Below are 18,514 nucleotides of genomic sequence, written 5' to 3'. Positions count from 1 at the left end.
GTAGGAAATTGCCTTACCCTCAGAGCAGAGTTCATCTTGTTTGATGTAGCCATGTGCAGACCAGGTGTTGAATCTAAACCTGCTATTTCAAACTCTTTTCCTAGTCAATGAAGAAAGATGAGCACTTCTGGAATCATTTGTCTCTGAAATCTGTCTCAGGATGCCAGGGATTTCACAATGAAAATATCTCTGTTCAGTGTAGAGAGTTGAAATTATGAAGTTTGTCTAGGTACCAAACCTTCTTGGTGCCATGTCAGTGGGTTGGCGATGCATTTATGAAAAAGCAGTGTCGTGACAGGATGGAGTGTGATATTATGGGATGTCCTGTGGATTTACAGTCTCAATTTTCAATTTCAGGGAGGAGAACATTGCTATTATCAGGGAGAAATTAGAGGAAATCCTGTATCATTTGTTGCCTTGTCAACGTGCCATGGATTACAGTAAGTCTGCTGTTTTGTTTTTACTGGCCTTTGCTTATTAGTCTTTTAAGCAAAATAAAGCTGTTTATAGTAAAATAAGTGCTATTTATTTTCCTACTAGTTTGTTACCAATATTAAGTCCTCAACAATCTTTAGAAAGAATGGGTTTAATTTGAACCTTGCAAAAGCCTTGGTTTTGATTTCAGAATTCACTGACAAAGCACGCGATTTTCTTTCCTTTTTTTTTTTTAAACTGAGGACATATGACAGTGGGCAGGTATTGTTTTAAGGTAATTATTATAGAGATAGAAGAGTAAAAGTAGCTGAAAACTTCCTATTCTAGAAGAATAAAAAACACTGCCAGTATTGACATGAACCATTTGGAAACTGTGTTCTCTTCTTGTTGCTACAATGATGTATTTTATCTTTCTTTTCTACTCTCTTTACAAAGGAAAGTGTCAGTTTAGAGTTTCTCTTGTCCTATCCATTTTCTTCACAGATTTGCTGGCCTTAAGCTGTGTGCATGGGATAATACCTTTGATATAGTAAAATCTTGGAAAATCTGGAAGAAAGGATATAAAATTGTGCAATAATGTATTTTTTTAAAGTACATAATTTTAGTGATAATGTAATTTAAAGTGTCTGTCATCCGAAGGTTATATAGATCTGTGTGTTGATTGTACAGCTTTTGGACCTGTCTGCTTTTGGCACTATTGAAAGATGCTAGTCAGGTTTTCAGAGCAACCAAGTAACTTCAGTGTCTGCTGAATCTGGGAATTACAGGACCTCAGTGCTTTCGATAATGAGATCAGCTTGAAAAGTCACTGCAGCAAGTAAGCTTGTGTGGAGATGACCTGAGCTTTGCCTTTTTCTGAGGAAGCAGGGCTTAGCTGATAGAAATCTTCAGCTTATTGTCTGTCTCCAACTATTCTGTAGTTTTGGTATCAGCCATATAAGCACACATATTTAAGTAGTGTCTTTCTTTCATGTTTGTATATTCTTTGTTAGGAAGGGGGAGAATACATGCAGAAGACTTGTCATCCTTGCACGTGTCCGATTTATAGCTGTGTTTATCTCTTTTATGATAAAGGTTGAGCAGCTCAAGAAACCTGAGCCCAGTTTCGGTATGGACAGTGAGCCTAAAAATAGTAGCATCCTAATGCATCCTGAGCCACTGCATGGATTCCATTAGCAGTAATCCATTAGGTCTTGGCCCCTGCTAACTCCTAGGAGAAAAAGCAGAAAGCAAGGAAACCCTGCGTGTGTCCTTTCCTGCCCTCCTTTTGTGGGTTTGATCTTAAGACTGACCCTCCTGCTGCTCTGTATTCTTAAATTGCCTGATATTCAGATTGGTCCCTTCCAATACAGTTATGTGATGAAAGATGCACATTTTCCCTGTATAATTCAGATCTCTGTTGAGAGGTATCTTTTTTTTTTTCTTTTCCTTTTTCTGATACAATAAAGTTTCAGCAGAGTTCTCCTTCACACAAGATGCAATATGAAGTTTACCATAGCAGGCTGGGAATTCCGGCACCTAGCATGAGAAAGTAATGTTTTCCTGAGCTGTATTAAACTCACATTCTCTGACACTGCATTTCCATCATTACAACTAGCTCCTCCACAGTTGATTTTAAATGCTAAGTAATTACTAGAAACACACACCAGCAATCAGAGCTCCTTAGCTTCCAACCACAGTTTGGAGTGTCTCACTGGAATAAGGGAAGCTGGGGAGAGTTATCTTCTAATAAGGTCTGCTGGGCAGGAGCTTTGCTTTCGTGAATTTTAGGAAGTGCCTAAGACCAAACAGATGCCTCTAAAAGAATAACAAGCTTCATATTCCCAAAGTTCTTGCTAATCTCCTCTCTTACTTATTAGTACCACTCGATCTTGGCCAGTAACAACAGAATTTTTCATACGTGTGAGAAAATATTGTATTTTTTTAATCATAAATCATGAGTTGTTCTGCTGGTAATGTCTATGTTGTGGTCTTCCTTTTATTAGTTAAATTAGTTGGATGACTGTCTGACAGAATACTTAAAATTATTTATTTCTTCTCTTCTTAATGACTTTGCTAATGAAAAATGTATCTGCAACCTTAACTCCGAGTGAGCCATTTTGTTTGGATTTTTTTGTTTGTTTGTTTTCTGTGGGACATGCAGTAACTACAGTTTCCTATGAGTTAACACAAAAAACTTTGAATGCAAAACACACTGGTTGCTGGGATATAAATAAGCTATAGTCAGGCACGACTTCCAGTCCTGTGTTTCAAGGCCAGTCGCACTGACACCAGGTTGGTCTATGATTTTGCTGCCCACTGGCGGTGAATATAAAAACTGCTGTTTTTACTGCAAATTAGACTTTCACGACTACAAATTTGTTTGTTTGAAGAATATACATAATCAAAATTCAGGTTTTTGAAATGGCCCGTGTTTTGCTCTTGCTTTCTCTCTAACACATCCATGAGTGTGTGATTTGTTCACAGAGCACTGGACTATTGAAGTCGGTTGGAAAAGAGCCATGAACGCTTTGAGTGGGCAAGTCAGATCTGTAGGTCAGCCGTGACTATTATTCTTGCCACTGTTGAGTGACTCGATCAGAGGTCAGTGCTGCTGGGTGCAACAGTCGCATGAGAAGCCATTTGCTGATAGCACTTCGTCTTGCAGACTGTGCTTAAGTAAAATTGCAATTAGAGGGAAGGAAGTTTTGCCTGATTAAGAGCTGCAGGATGTTGCCATATCTCATCTTATTCCCAGGCAAAGAAGATTTAACAGGTGCTAGAATATTTATCTCAAGATCTGTTTTAAAGAATAGGCACAGGTAATTTGAAAGGTGAAACAGCTTTAAATTGTAGATATACTTGTGATCATTCTTGATGTATGTTATATAGTCAGTAACTCAAGCTACTTCTGTGAATGCTACATGGTTAACCCTGTAAGTGAATGATATTAAGAGAAGTATGCTCATCAATAGCTGTAATGGTTTACAAGCTTAATATATGCTTATATTTCTTAATTGTCAGGAAAAGAATGACAGTATTTTACTGACTGGATCTGGTCCTGTGCAGAACCAGAATCAATTTTGCGGATTGGGGGAAAAAAAAAAAAAGCTGCGTAAGAAAAAAGAAAAGTATCTGGTTTTGTTGTTTATATTGTTGTTTATAATTCTGGTGGTGTTTTTTTGGTGCCTAAAAGTTTGCTAAAGAGTAATCTAAATAAATAAATAATCTTGCTTTCATGCTGCTGTTGTGTACTGTGTGCCAAGTTTGAACTTAGAGCTCATATTTATGGCCAAGCTTAAAGCCCTTAGTAGTGGCACTTAGAAAGGGACATGCTGATACAACCTAATCCCAACCATGCGTATATGCCAGTGCAACAAAGGCAAAATTGTTTAAAAGAAAATGCTGATTTGGTTGAAGATCAGAATGGTAGTGATATGAGAAATGCCCTTTGGTTTTATGCTCTTACAGAGTAATGTCTGTATCAACACATTATTTTAAGGTGCAATTCAACCACACTTGTGCATCCTGTATTATGTTAAAGACTAAACCTCAGTACACACTCTTTGCCTAAGTAAACTTAAGGTAGCTCTTAATAGAAAACATCCTTGCAGGAATGGACCTCACGTTTGCTGTACATTCGAGTGGTAATGCAAAAACCTCTGCTGTTACTGTCACAGACTATCTTCATCCATTTAGAGAGCCTTAACAGTTCAGTTTGTTCTTCATTTAGAGTTGAACTGTGTGTTGGAATTTAATATGGAAAATTGGTGATTGTCTGTGGGCAAGCAAAGTGACAGATTTTCCAAGATACATAGCGGTGTGCTTATCATGAATGACCTTCAAATTTCTGTGGTTGAGATTTTATGCCATTAAGAAAGAGACCATGAGTACTTTGCCAGAGCCGTGGGTATGGCAGAAGGCTTGGTCCTCTGTATCTCTTTTCACCACAGCCCATTGGAAGCCTGTCTGATGGGGTTTCCTATCTCCTTATCATGAACATCATATAATGTCCATATTGATATGATAATGCATATAGCCATTCATGTTTCCTGGAAATATAAACTTAAACTAACTTAATTTAAAAAGAAAAGACCATCTGTCATAATTATTATTGCTGAAATGCCCCAAACAGCTCTCTATGCCCAAAAGAGCCCGTTATACCCTTTGTACTTGGTACTATAAGTAATTACTGAGGAAAGAGTTAATCAAAACCATTAAAACCTAAGGATCAATTCAATTCAATAATATTTTTATTTGGGGAAAAGCTGTGCGCCTGTTCCAAATGCACATGTTCCTAAAGACAGGTCCCTTATTTATCTGTTGCAGGTAGATCTCTCTTGTATGGGAGTGGGGGCTCTGAACAGGATTTTCAGTTGGCTAAATTAGCCAATTTTTGTGGTGTTTATACATGTTGTAGAGAAGCTTTGGGGAAGAAAGAAGAGTCTATATCACCATGGGAGAGAATATTTTTCTTTCTGAGATGAAGAAACAAAAGAGTGACTCAGAATTACGTTCAGTTCCTGAAACCATTTTTAACTGCTTCCTTTTCTAAATATTTAAATTTTTAAAATGTATGAACTTCTTAAACTTACTTCCATTTTGCACTAGTATTTCTTTATTAAATCAGTATTTACATTTTCTGCTCTTGACAGTGGGATGTTCTATGATGGAAATCATACTTACCTTATTGAGCCAGATGAAAACTACACTTCAGATGTAAGTAGAACTTACAGTACTGTGTTGTTTGTTGAATACAGACATTCATGGATACAGGGTAGGCATAAGGCTCTGGGACCAAAGGGTCATGCCCTCATTCCCAACTCATTTACCTCATATATGAGTCCCCATCATCACAGACAAAAGTAGACCTCCAAAAATTATGCAGTGGTATGTGTATACATGTGTGCTCTGTAACACTTGGATGTAGAGCAGTGCAGCACTAGAGGGTGATGAGGGTCCCTTGGAGCCAGCAGGAGAAGCCTGTGAGTGCTCTGTCCCCTTCTCTGGCACTTCCCACTCTGTATTCATTACATCCCTCTCCTCCTGGTTTGGCCTTGTCTCCAGCTTAGCAGCTCCTGTGACTCTCATTGATGTTCTCTGGGCAGCTCTCTTAAGTCTAGCTCTAAGTGTGCTCAGCCACTCTGTTCGATGTACTCAGATATTTCAAATAAAAGATGATTGACTGTGGCATGAGTGATCACATCACAGTTGGAAAGAGTGTAGAGTAATGGTGCCTTGCAACTTGCGTGTTCACTAGTGTAGGTGTTGGATAACAAGGACCTTTGGAACTGTCTATTTAATGCTCATGAGGTGGATTAGTTTATCCAGGTTTAACACATGCAATTATTTACTATTTCAGGATGACTTCCATTTCCACTCTGTTTACAAATCCAAGTTGTTTGAGTTTCCTTCGAATGACCTGCCATCTGGTATGATTTTTTAATATTCATGATTTATTGATTTGTTTTAGTCTAAGGCCAAAGTTTTTAATCATATTTGATAGATAATCTTCTGATAGTATAATGTTCATTTGTATATCTCTTCTTTTTCCCAATTAAATAAAAAAACACTGGAAAAAAAAGAATCTGAAACGCTGAAAGCACTGGGAAAAAAACCTGAAGGATGATGAATTAAACCTCTCCTAGACCTTCATGTTGTGATGTATGTTTCTCTTAACAAGTCATGGGGTCTATGTACTGCATTATATACTAGTAGTTATAGACAGAAAGGACTGAGATAGCCTAAAGATGATGAAAATAAATGCCACGTTGTCAGTAGTTGATAACTCTTCATGGACTTTTCATATTTTGAGATACAGGGTAAGTACCATGGTGTGAGCATAAGCCTGGGAGACAAGAACTTGCCAAATATTGTTGCTGTTCAGTGACTCTCTCATCTCCAGTCCATTCAGCATCTTTCACAGTACTGGCTGTAGCGCTGGTCATGCATTTCAGTACAAATAAATTTGGAGGCAGAAGTGGTTTCAAGTGTTTGTAGTGATGAATCTCCACAAACAGTTTATATTGCGTGTGGAAGGAGAAGAGGTTTTTAAAAAAAGAGTTTTCGTTTGGGAAGTTGGCTTGTTAATTGAAATAAAAATTGCAGTATTTATGGCATATCCCCATTCTATCAAGGTTTTGCCAGTTTTACAGATGCGTTTTCTTACTCTGCAAAATATATCCTAGATAAATAAAACTGTCCTTCATAGACACTGTCATTTTGGTAGAAACCACCTCTAGACTAATTTCTTCAGAAGAGTTACAGATGTCCAGTCATCTTGCTTACAAAGTATTTGTCCTATGCTAACAGTTGGATCTGGGATTTTACGGTGCTGGGTACGGCACATAGATAGGTCTTTCTCTGGAGCATAGTGTGTGCAGGTTTGCTAGTTGTTAAGCAAAGTAGAGTTATTCAGAGAGCTAATGAGAAAAAACAAGGGAAATTGCTACAATTGGGTCATCTCGATTTCAATTCTGAAGAAGGAGTCTTTCTAAGTCTAAAGAAAACAGTATCTGACTGAGCTTGGTGCCTCACGTCCTCTGATGATGATTGCCCAGGTGAGGTGGAGGAGGCGTTGGGATGGAGGGGCAGCACAAAAGGCTTATGCAGTGCAGGGTGTCGACATCTGTATCAGGAAGCTTCCTATGTATGTGCAACTTAGACACATACCATGGCTACTCCCTGTAGTGTAATGAGAACAATTTATTGAATATAAGGCCACATAATAAAGTGCATCTTTTAATCACACTTTCTTGAGGATAAGTCCCTTGAAAGGTTGGAAATAATGCAACCACTGCTGAGTTTAAAATAAATCTTCTGTCTCAAGTTGTTAAAGTAGGAGACTGCTAGAGGTGGTACTTAGTAGATATCTATCGGCTGTCTTATAAGATTTCCTGATAGTGAAGTTCTGTGTTTTCAAGATTTTTGAATGCAATTATTTTCTGCTTTTAAAATTATGAAAAGGAATTAATTGCAAGTGTAATTCACCAGTTTCACCTCCACCAAAGCTTCTTGATTTTCAAAAAAACTGTCGAAATAGGGCTTCAGGTTTTTTTTTTTCACAAAAATCCAGATATGCTTGTACAGTTTTGATTTTACTGCAGATGAGAAGTAAATAGTTGCTGGCTTTGCTGTACAAAGCCCAGCATGTGACATAACGGAAGATGTTGCCTTTAGATGGAGTTAGACTCACAAGACTGTAGAAAAGGTTGAAAAAGAGATTTAATTGTTGAGCGCTAGTGGTCTTAATTATACAAATATTTGTAATGTGGATAAGAGGTATAAGGTGCTAATCCTCTATCACTTTATGTTTAGCATCCCATATATGGAGAAATAAACTTTAACTCAGTCTGCTCTTCCACATACCCATACCTGTTTTTGTAAAACTGTTTGGAAAGGTATTTCTGAGGTTTGTAGTGAAAGTTTCTGTAGATGTAATAGGTTATATCCTTATTAGAAATTCCACCATTTTTCTTTGCCTGTGATTATTTAATTTATCTCTGTCTTTAAGTCATCCTCCATGCATAACCACAGCTCCAGAGGATGAGAGCAGTCCGCACCACTTTCTGCTTCCCTATGCTTTTCCCTGTGCCCACAGGAGCTCTTATCACTCATCCCCCAACCTGCTGCACAATCTGCCCCACCTTCTCCTTCACTCCTTGCACACGCTGCCCCACCAGTGTCACTACTTGGCACTGCCTCTTCCCTGCCGGTCTGGAGAATGCTGACTGTTGTCTTGAGTTTTCTTTTTTTTTTTTTCTTTGAACAGTATTTGCAATTAATTGCTAATAGTATTGTTGTCATTGATTTTTTTTTTTTTTTAACTACTACAGCAGAATCATTAGTAGCAAGCACTGTGCTAGGTTATGTCATCAGTATTTCTTATATTCCTTATTACTCTCATAATTTACCAATTTGCCCAGCCTGAGGAGATCTTCCTTGATGTCAAGATTTTCTTTTTATTTTTAAAAGAGTCTGTGTGAAAGCTAAGATTTCCACTCAGTACTGCGTTAGGAATGGACTGGATGTATCATCAGCTTCAGTATTGATGTTAGAAAGAAAAAAAAAAAATCAAGTAATAGCGATTACTCAACATCAGTCATAGTAAAGGGTCTTTTCCAACCTAAATGATTCTATGAATCCTCATTACACTTTTTCAAGATAATATATTCCCATCAAAATTTCTGCCAGGCTTTCTCAGCTATCTACATTTCCTGTGATTTTGCTGGTCATGTTCTTTTGCCTGAGGGTCCCTGGCTGGAAATGTACCCTGCCTGAATTCATCCAGTTTGTGAATTATAGTGCAGTGTTAATGTGTGTTAATGTGTTAACATTAATGGCTGCATCATTCCCCTCTAGAGATGACTGACTTCCGATGGTGGGTAAAACGATCACATTTGCTGGTAAAGTTACCTGAGACCTTATATACATATTGTAAATTACTATTTTATTGATTGAAAAGTTGTTTCATTAACCATGATATAAAACCTAAAACAACAGGTTGAGAGCCAGTTATGTGGCACTAGAACACAAACTAAATTAGTCAACATATGTAAAGCATAATCAAACCCAAATTTTCAAGATTTAGTTTCTCATCATTGAGAGCTCTGTAGATTACAGGTCTTTAAGCAATAAATAGGGACCCTTGGATATGATTTAATTTATTTTAGGTCCTTTTTGTAAAGAAAATCCTCAAGTGCACTGGTGTAACCATGAAAGCATTTTTAAGCAAAGGGCCTATGGTTGTCCAGGCCCCACATAAAAAGATATCTGCAAACTTCACATACCAAAATGACAGTATAAACCCCAAGATTTAGCCACGACGATACCAGTTAGTCATGCTTTGCTTTCCTTGTTTATCAGTAACTAGCCACTCCTGGTTAAGATTAGCACTTACCCTGGTAATGTTTTGTTAGGTGGGCAATTCAGCTTCCTGTTTGAAGGTTTTGCTGATACGGCAGCCCTGTCAAATTCCTGTTTGATCTTATTTAATCCTATTGTTTGAACCTCTTGGAGAAATTGCACAGTTAATATACAGCAGGTGGGAGGTGGAGCTGTGAGAAACTTTCCTGTTTTACCAGCGAAACTGAACTATTCAGGACTTTGTAACACAACCAAAAGTTGTGTACAAAGGTATGTGAACTGGAATTCCCTTAATTTACACAGCTGCTATAGTAATGTCTACTTCTCTGCATGACTGGTAAAATTGCTCTGGAATACTGAAAGCGGTTTTCAATTCCTGGAGACTGAAAGGATGTCCAATGCTGCAGGAAGCACAAAGGAGGGAAAAAGTCATAGTACAAAATAAGCAACTGCAAACATTTAATTTATGTGTCTCAAAAAAAGATCTTCTTGGGGTTATGTGAATAGTAAACAAGTTTATACAACATAAAGAGTTTTCTGTTGTGTAGGGAAAAGTGAGGCAGGGATTACGAATCTAAAATTAAAGGTGGAAAAATACTTCTTGGACATTTAAAAGGGTGAGAGCAAGTATTGTCTTCTGTTTAGTTTATAATGTGTCCCTTTCCATGAGTGGCTAGTAATAGATTTGGTGAAAGGGATTTGGCAAAAGAATAAACTACTTGGTGCTTATGGTTAGAGGTTTAAGAAATTAAAGCACAGTGGGATTAGCAGGGAGGAATACGGTATTGATAGTGAGCATTGCCAAATTCTCATAAGGTTTCTCCCAATTCTAACATATTTTACTTTGTGAATATAATCATCTTAAACATTAATTCTGCCTTCCGTGCTCTTCTTACTAATTTAGGTAGCTATTGCAAGAGCTCTGTGAATGTCTGCTGAATTCCCGAAAATGTGATTCACTCCATGAAAGCACTGTGCTAATAATATTACATGACCAGTGTTGGTGAAGTTTTGGCGTAGAACATCTGCTCTGCTTTCTGAAGTGTGACACCCACAGATCATCTCTTTCAGCAGACCTAGATTATCACTAGTAGAGTTTTTAATAAGGACCCTGTTACTGGGAAGCATCTGTAACGTTGCCTCCTTGCTATCTGGAAACATGAAAAAATGAGTTGTTAACGCATCTGATGTGCGGAAGAATGCCATACTACTGTCATGTGGCATCAGGGTCACCAATTGTTGGGCTATATTCCTGTAAACAGTCAATGTATTTGCCTGTGTTTTCTGCTTAGAGTTCTGGCAAACGAATACTACATCCCAGAAGTTTGTTGTAAAGCCAAGACACAAAAGAAGTAAAAGGCAGGTATGTGCCAGTATGGTCATTTATAAGTAATATGCCATCAAGTTTGTTTTGTGTCTGCTGAATTAATTTGTCCTGATGGAGTCCTGCTGCTGCTGGTTTGGCATGAAGTCTCTATACCAATACAGCTATTACAAAAAGAGGTATCTAATGTTGACAAAACATTGTTGGGTTCTCTTGGACATTGCCTACCTGAAGAGTTATAAAATTGTTAAACACTGCTAAATTGCAAATAAAAAAGCAGCTGAAATATTTTCTCTCATTTTGAGTATAGAGTTTTATCAGAAACTCCCAATGAATGAAATATTTACAAATATTTTTTGTGTTGCAATGGTGACAAGTAGCTACTTTATCTCACTTGACTTTGATTTTAAATAAATATTCTAAACTGAGAGTTCATTCCCTGTTTATTGAAGTGGAGGAGCCACTAAGTGCAGGTGTTTGCTTGTACCCTGGAATGATAGCAGCAATTCTTTGCATTTTAGGAATGGAGCTCAAATGATGGTACAGGTCGAAACAAAGCCAGGTCAGGGGGCTGAACAGTGCAGGCAAAAATGAAATACTGAGAGCAGTGGGAAGGGAAGATGATTTTAACATCTGTAACTAATGCAAGCCTCTCAGAGGCAAAAGAGAAGTGAGAAAAACATTGGAGAAATTCCAGAAGTTGTTCTTGAGGGTCTTACTTTATATCAGCTGGTTTGCTGCCTTTCTGTAAACTAGCCATTACTCTGCATTTTTAAATCATAACGATGTAATAACTCTCCTGGAAAACCCAGGAAAACAAGGACACCATGAAGAAGCAGCATCATAAATGTTTCTAAATGCCAAGTAAGCTTAACACAGAGGTGAGTACTGCGTTCACTGTGTGAATCGAGCAGTGTGCGAATAAATAATAGAATTGTTACAGAGATTTTTCATAAAGAATGCAGGACGGATTCCTTTCTCTTTTTTTCCTTTTGGAAAAAAAAGTTTATAGCTGACACAAGCCATTTTTAGAGATATAGGCCCTACTGAGGATTCTCTTTCTTTAAAAAAAGCTAAACTTGGGATTAGATGTTGAAAGACTTGATTTCATCGTTTAAGTTCATATGAATCTCCTGGTGGAGGTGAAAGTATTTTTTGAAATGATGCAACTAAGCACCAGAAGTTTCATCAATATCTGAGACCAGAATTAAGACAATAGAAAAAATGTATGCATGAGAAGTTTGGTTTCTGAAACCATTTCTAATTACCAGTTACACTCTTTCTGTACTCTTAGACTCTTACAGTTGTATGCTCTCCGTAGGTTCGTCAGATTCCACGTAAAATTGAAGAGGAAACAAAATACATTGAGTTAATGATTGTAAATGATCATCTAATGGTAAGACTGACACACTTCACCATCTTACAGCTATTATTAACATCAAATTGTCTTAATTGGTCCATAAAGTATAACAATAATGAACGATATATGGCCAGGATAAATTCAGTATGCCCTTAAAAGAAGAGATTACGGTCTCATTAACCATTGATGAAGTTGCGTCTGAATTTTGGCAAGGTAATTTCACCAAGAATGCAACCAGGCCTAAGTATCAGAAAGAAGGGTCATAAATTAAAGCTTTGTGCCATGAAGTAACGAATGTCAGTGTGACTTAAGCTGATGATTTTCTTTCTGGCTTTCTTGAGCACTTATCTTAGTTGTAGCCACTCAGCAATCAATAATGCAGTTATTACAGTTGTGTAGCAGCTGTTGACGATGGGGAGATTAATAGTGACTAGATTTTTTTGATATGTCCAAATCAATATAGAGAAAATTATTTTGTTAAGCTTGTATACTTTCTCTGGGAGAACATAAATACGCTCTTTAAAGTAGTGGAAAGAGACATAATAAAGATTAGTGTACTGAAGGAAAAACCAGGCTCATTCAAGTGGGAAAAGGCAAAGATTTATGTCAGTGAAGATGATTAACAATTAATGAAAGGAATATCAAAGGAAATAGTGAATTCTCCATCACTTACAGTCTTCAATCCAGACAGTGTATTTCTGGAAGATGTGGTGGTGTCAAACGGAAACAATAAGATTCGATCTTGAAGTAACTGGATAAAATTCAGAGACTGGTGATGCCCCTCTGACTGGTGACATGAGTTGATTTTATGGTCCTTTATGGCTTTAAAATCAAAATATATCTATACATTTTATCTACCCTTTCTGTAATGTGCAGCTTCTCTCAATCAATACCCAAATTGCCAAAACCAGACATCAGAGCGCACAAGGAATGTGCCACTGTCCTTGGACAGCATACTCCTCCATCAGCTCAGTTTGGTTAGCGTAGCAATAAATTCTTGGATTAAAATGGACAATACTGGATGCAGAATTCCCTAAATTGGTGTCACTGGGTTTGATCCTGAAGACTTGAAGCCACAAGTTTCCCCTTGGGATCTTATCTGTCTGGCCTGATTTCCCCCAAGGACAATCTTTCCTAATTTTGGTTAATTAAAGCTACTGTGAGAGTCAGTGTCCTACTTAGGAGTTTATTCTCTGAAGCAAATGCCAGTGAATGTCTAAGGTCGAAGAAGCTGAACAATTTCCTCCTGGGAGAAGGAAGTGTCGTATGCTCTGGGCTACTCCCTTTCCCCACGGCCTGGGCTTGCGTGCGTCTGTATTTGGATTACTCTCTATGCGTGCAGTTGATGCGGCACTGTGGGTGCACTCAGCATGGAGCTGACACCCCACAGAGTCAGAGCCGTTTTCACTGTTCACCCTCCCCATGCGCTTCCAGAAGGAGCAATGAACCTTGTGCTTCTTCCTCTGGTCCGTGGAGCCAGCTGCATCCTGCCAGCCCCCTTGGGCCACTCACCTCTGTGAGGGGTGCAGTGCCCTCCTGTCTGCCCTCTCAGCTGCTCGTCCAACAAATGCTTCCAGTCGGGGAATAAAGCTTTTAAAATGCAAACATTGAAATGGGCTTATAAATTAGTATACTAAAACATTTCTGCAGGCCTCCAGTGTCTCTAAGCATCCTAAAGTTTGAGGTTTAGTTGCAAATAGAGACTTGAGTAGTATACTTAATTCGCTTCATTCCTATGCTTCATTTTCCATTTATTTTGTAACTTTTTCATTTAATCCTTTCTGCTATTTTTAGCTTCACAGTCCTGTCCTTCTGTTTTTTTTAGTAAGCGAATCTTTCCAATTTTTGGTGGGTTTTCCCCCATTCCTGCTTGAAAACTTGTCTTTCCCACCCCCTAGCTGCTGGGTACTTCTTGCCCACTGAAAGATCATAACTTCCAGAAAATATGGACAACTTTCACTCTAAAATCGAGCATCATGGGGCACAAGATGGTTAAACATTTCTGAAAATCTTGGCCCATTTGTCCCAAATTCTTCTAAGATACTTGTGACTTTCATACCCATGGTACTCATTTGTAAGTGTTTTTTTCTGCAAATAGGAGTATCTGGACAGCTATCTTCAGTGTCATCTTTATAGCACTGTATTACAGATTCCAGTAAAGGTGCTATTGCAGTCTGATTGCTAAAGTGATTTGAACCAGTTGCTGTGGCATTATGGGAGTGTGAAATTGTACATGAAGAAATCCAGAAGACAGCTTGAGAGAGGGAACTGGAAAAAAAATAGGAAGTCTGATAGACTCTTGGGGTAACACCTCTAAAGGAGTCTCAACTATGGAAGTTGTGTTGCTAATTTCTATATTGGCATTTGGAATTAACTTTAAAATTGCCAATAATAAAGATAATGAAGAGAGTAACAGTATGTTCCTGTTCCTAATAGCATTTTTCAGTAAAGATCTTAGAGTACTTTCCAAACAGGAATTAATACATCCTCACAACAGCTGTTTTAAAGTATATCAGTAATGTGCATTTCTGAGCAATTTTCTACTATCGCTTATTAATATTACATTCAGCACAGGAGACCAAACCTTGCACAGGGGTTTTACTGTTGATATAGTTGCTTTTTAGTTCGTGCTTTTTTTGGAAATGAAGCTTATTTTTCTGGTCTGTGTATGTAACTTGCCTCTGTTTGTTTCGCAGTGTAAAAAGCACCGCTTGTCAGTCGGCCATACAAACAGCTATGCTAAATCAGTTGTGAACATGGCAGATTTAGTAAGTATCACTCAACTAAATGTTCTTTTACGTGTGAGATGAGTCATATGATTATCCTGCAGATAGATGCAGGAGATGTCAGTTTGTGGTATACCTAACAATAACATATGTGAAGATCACAAATTTTCATCTAGAACCACAGTCAGCCACCTATATAACCTTTGTCTAACATAAAGCATTAAGAGATTTTTTTTGTGGCTTCAAACATTTAAGTATCCTGCTGGATCAGTCCCTTGAGTCTGAGTTTTAAAGAGCACCTTAGATATGACAATTTTTAACACAGGATCCCTATGTTGACAACCTGAAACCCAAAAGACAATCTGAAATTAGAATGCAGTAAAATTTCTCCCGAAAAAAGTGCATTTGAGTAAATGAATTAGAATAGGTACGTGCAGGTGAATTATGTGGATTATATTTGTGATGCTAAATCAGATGACCTGCTGGCTCTTGCACCTCACCCCAGAAAAGTATTACTAGAAAAAGAAAAATGCAGTTCCCCCTTTTGCAAGTATTTGGTTTGGAGTGTTAACCCCCAGCATTGAAAGGATGGACGTTTTTTTGTGATTCAGCCAGCATGAGGTTAAATAGTCCTGTAGAGGTGTATAACAGTGAAAGCTGTAGTTTTATAGATCACTATTTGGTATAAGAGAGCCCTTGTGTGTCACTGGGGTGAGCTGGATGTTATAAAAGATCCGCTAATTCCAAATCTTTGAACTATTTGGAATAGTTCTGTAGTAATTTTTGAAAAATCCCATCTCCCTTCTATGCATTTCTTCCTGTGTAGGACCTGCAAGGGATCTTTTTGCAGCCTGAGAGAGCCGATTGAAGAATTAGGCCTAAAATTTAGATTTTACTTTGTTTTCATGTTTGTCTGTCGGTTTTAAGGGTGATAAAATCACCTGGGAGAACGTAAAGTGTGCTAGACAAGCTAAATACTTAGTTACATAAAAATGCAAGCTATTACAAAAAAGGGGTAAAACTCACCTTTACTCTATTTGACATAATATATTTGTTCATTCTGTTAATGTACTAGATATATAAAGAACAACTTAACACCAGGATAGTATTGGTTGCCATGGAAACCTGGGCTACTGATAACAAGTTCACCATATCTGAAAACCCCTTGGTGACCCTACGTGAGTTTATGAAATATAGGAGGGATTTTATCAGAGAGAAAAGTGACGCAGTTCACCTTTTTTCGTACGTAACCTCATGTGATGTTTTATTACTGGGCTTTTTTCTTTCCTTGCGGGTTGCTTATCACAAGTGGCTGATGCATCTCCTTTCTGTTTTGTGTGTAATCCACAATAATTCAGAAAATAATGTTTCTGATGGGGAGGTGGGAAAAAGTTAATGCACAAACTGCCTGCCGGTGCAACTAGACGTTTGACTCATTTTAGTTTTAACGTACTAAGCCTGAGCTGCATGCACTGTAATCCTTGGTTATTCTGTGCAATTACCTACTCTGCAAGTGCAGCTACCTGGAAAGTAATGCATGGTTCCACCTTGGAGGTTGGCTTCTTTGGCAGTAGAGCACAGACAGCCCTGTTGTATTATTTAAAAGCAGAACATTGGTTTTGAAACCAATAAGGTTTCCTGCTTAAAAAGCACTGTGGCCTGCTTTACTTCGTTGAATGACCTGCATGCTGCAGGATTACTGAAGTGTTTCATATCCTTGAAACAGTTTGTTCTCCAGAGCGACATGTGCTACAAGAAGAATAAGCTGGGAGGAATGTTATTTTCTCTAAATATCTTAATTGTTTTGGAAATAAGATTGATGTAATAAAATATATCTATGAAAATAGAAGAGAGGTTCATGGCTGAGATTTTTGATGCACATGAGACAACTAGATGAATTGTTCTGTTGGAGCCCTTATCCCTCTCTGCTGACTGTTATAGGAGCCTATATGAATAAACTTAACCTAAACACCTCGCTTTAACATGACTCTGGTAGGGTGCCAGGATACCCAGCCCCAGTATCCACCCTCTCAGAATTTTTGCACGTGCTTAATTACTGTTGTTGACTTCTTCCATGAAGAGACCTAGTAAGATCTGCAAGTGGTGCTCGCAGATTTTGGTTTCTCTGTGTCTCAGTTCTTCATCTGTAAAATGGGAATCAGGTTTTCCCACATCCTTTGCGTATCTTCTCTGGTGATATTGTAAGGTCTTTGCGGAAAGTCTTGTTCTTATGAATGTTTGTGGATTGGCTAGAACAAAGAGGGCCCTATTTGCCCTGTGACTGGGACTCGGGATACCACTGTAATGCTAATTCCAGTGCTATCCATAACACCACCACCAATGGTGTTTGAGGTACTGTATTCATAGATTGTTTAGAAAGATCAGTTTCTGAAATTGTGTCTGTGAGTGAGACACAGCTAAGTTGGGAGGTTAGCTGGTGTGATGGTACAGTGGTTACAAATGAACTTCCACCTTCAGCCCAGTTGGACCATTGTACTGTTTGTTGATGTTTTTCTGTTTTCCTTTGAAAAAAACAATTTGCCACAGCTCGGATGGATTAGTACTCTGAAGTGGAGCAGAGTATATTTTGTCTCCAGTAACTGGCAGTCATTCATGCTGACATGGTCAGCACCAAAAAGATGATTAGATTTAGGCTCAGAGTGTGTCTGTCCCTTGGATGAGATCGGCTGCAGTTCCATGGAGTTTTCACCTACCTCTGCATCAGGGAGCTGCTAATGCAACTCCCTTTGAGTTTTACCACATCAGCATTGCCCAGCCAGACATGTGTCTTTTTGCTAGTCCCCCATGTATTGGCAGTGTGGTGGCCTCTCGTGTGCTCTGTCGGTAGCACGTGCAGCAGAAGTCACTTGCTGCAGTAGTATGTCAGCAAACAAAAGGCTGGTGAGATTCAGGTGGTTTGGCAAAATAGTCCCCTTCTTATGATTTCTTATATTAGGTAGTCTGAGAAGGAGGAGGGAAGATGGTATAACTTTTCTGGAGATAATTTGTCATGTAAGGTTTGTGAGTTGGTCTTCTGTTTTTCCCATTTTGTTTTTGTATAGTTTGCAGTCAGGGTAAATACTGGGATAGATAGGTGTAAAACTCATGGACTGAGTAGGGTAAACTTTCTTTTCTTTTCCTTTTTGTCAAAGGGGGAGTCGATTTCAGAGCAGTCGAAGTGGTGTAGCCCACACTGGTGGAATCTGCTCCTTGCTTAAAGGCGGAGGTGTGAATGAGGTAGGTGGGGATACTGGTATGAGCAAAAAGTGGTGAAAATTTATCTGCACAGAATTTATCAGCGCAGTTGTGTTCCCCAAAATACCTTGCTGCTTGTTTGCTGCTGCAGAGTTTTAGTGCAGCTCTATGCAGGGATGTTTCAATGAAGAGTGATGAGTGAATAAAGTCAGATATGGATTCAGATACACTTTTCAGCAGATTCTGCAATATCCCGTCATTCATACTTGCAGCCACAATGGCTAGAAAGAAACAGACTTTCTCTTACTTAACTTGTCCATAAGCCAACATTTAGTTTTCCTCACTTGTCCGTTATCTAGCTGCTCTGAAGTAAGAACTCATAACACTGTGCATCTGATTTTGCCTTTTATTGCCTTGAAATGAGAAAAGCTTCACTTGTATCTGAGATACCTGTATGTAACTGATTACTGTTCCTACCTTGCTTGTTTCTTTCAGTTTGGAAAACCAGACTTAATGGCAGTTACCCTGGCACAGACCTTGGCCCAAAACATTGGCATTTTCTCAGACAGAAGAAAACTTATAAGTGGTAACGTTGTTTACTTTTTCACTCTGTCTCAAGAGAAAAATCTT

At 38.4% G+C, this 18,514-nt stretch overlaps 1 protein-coding gene across 1 annotated transcript in view; it reads left to right on the top strand.

Annotated features, from left to right (window-relative positions):
- Nucleotides 1–18,514, top strand: part of ADAM22 (ADAM metallopeptidase domain 22) — a 136,065-nt gene that overhangs the window by 76,746 nt on the left and 40,805 nt on the right. The window contains exons 5-13 of the mRNA XM_010562646.1: nucleotides 358–440; nucleotides 5,070–5,133; nucleotides 5,777–5,846; nucleotides 10,572–10,642; nucleotides 11,925–11,999; nucleotides 14,660–14,731; nucleotides 15,765–15,931; nucleotides 17,842–17,926; nucleotides 18,380–18,470. Coding sequence (XP_010560948.1) covers nucleotides 358–440; nucleotides 5,070–5,133; nucleotides 5,777–5,846; nucleotides 10,572–10,642; nucleotides 11,925–11,999; nucleotides 14,660–14,731; nucleotides 15,765–15,931; nucleotides 17,842–17,926; nucleotides 18,380–18,470 — 778 coding nt within the window. The remainder of the gene's footprint in view (nucleotides 1–357; nucleotides 441–5,069; nucleotides 5,134–5,776; nucleotides 5,847–10,571; nucleotides 10,643–11,924; nucleotides 12,000–14,659; nucleotides 14,732–15,764; nucleotides 15,932–17,841; nucleotides 17,927–18,379; nucleotides 18,471–18,514) is intronic.

Source organism: Haliaeetus leucocephalus, unplaced genomic scaffold (genome assembly GCF_000737465.1).
Source record: "Haliaeetus leucocephalus isolate CR32 unplaced genomic scaffold, Haliaeetus_leucocephalus-4.0 Scaffold0, whole genome shotgun sequence".
In the NCBI taxonomy this organism is placed as follows: Eukaryota; Metazoa; Chordata; class Aves; order Accipitriformes; family Accipitridae; genus Haliaeetus; species Haliaeetus leucocephalus.
This window is presented reverse-complemented; position numbering and strand designations above follow the sequence as displayed.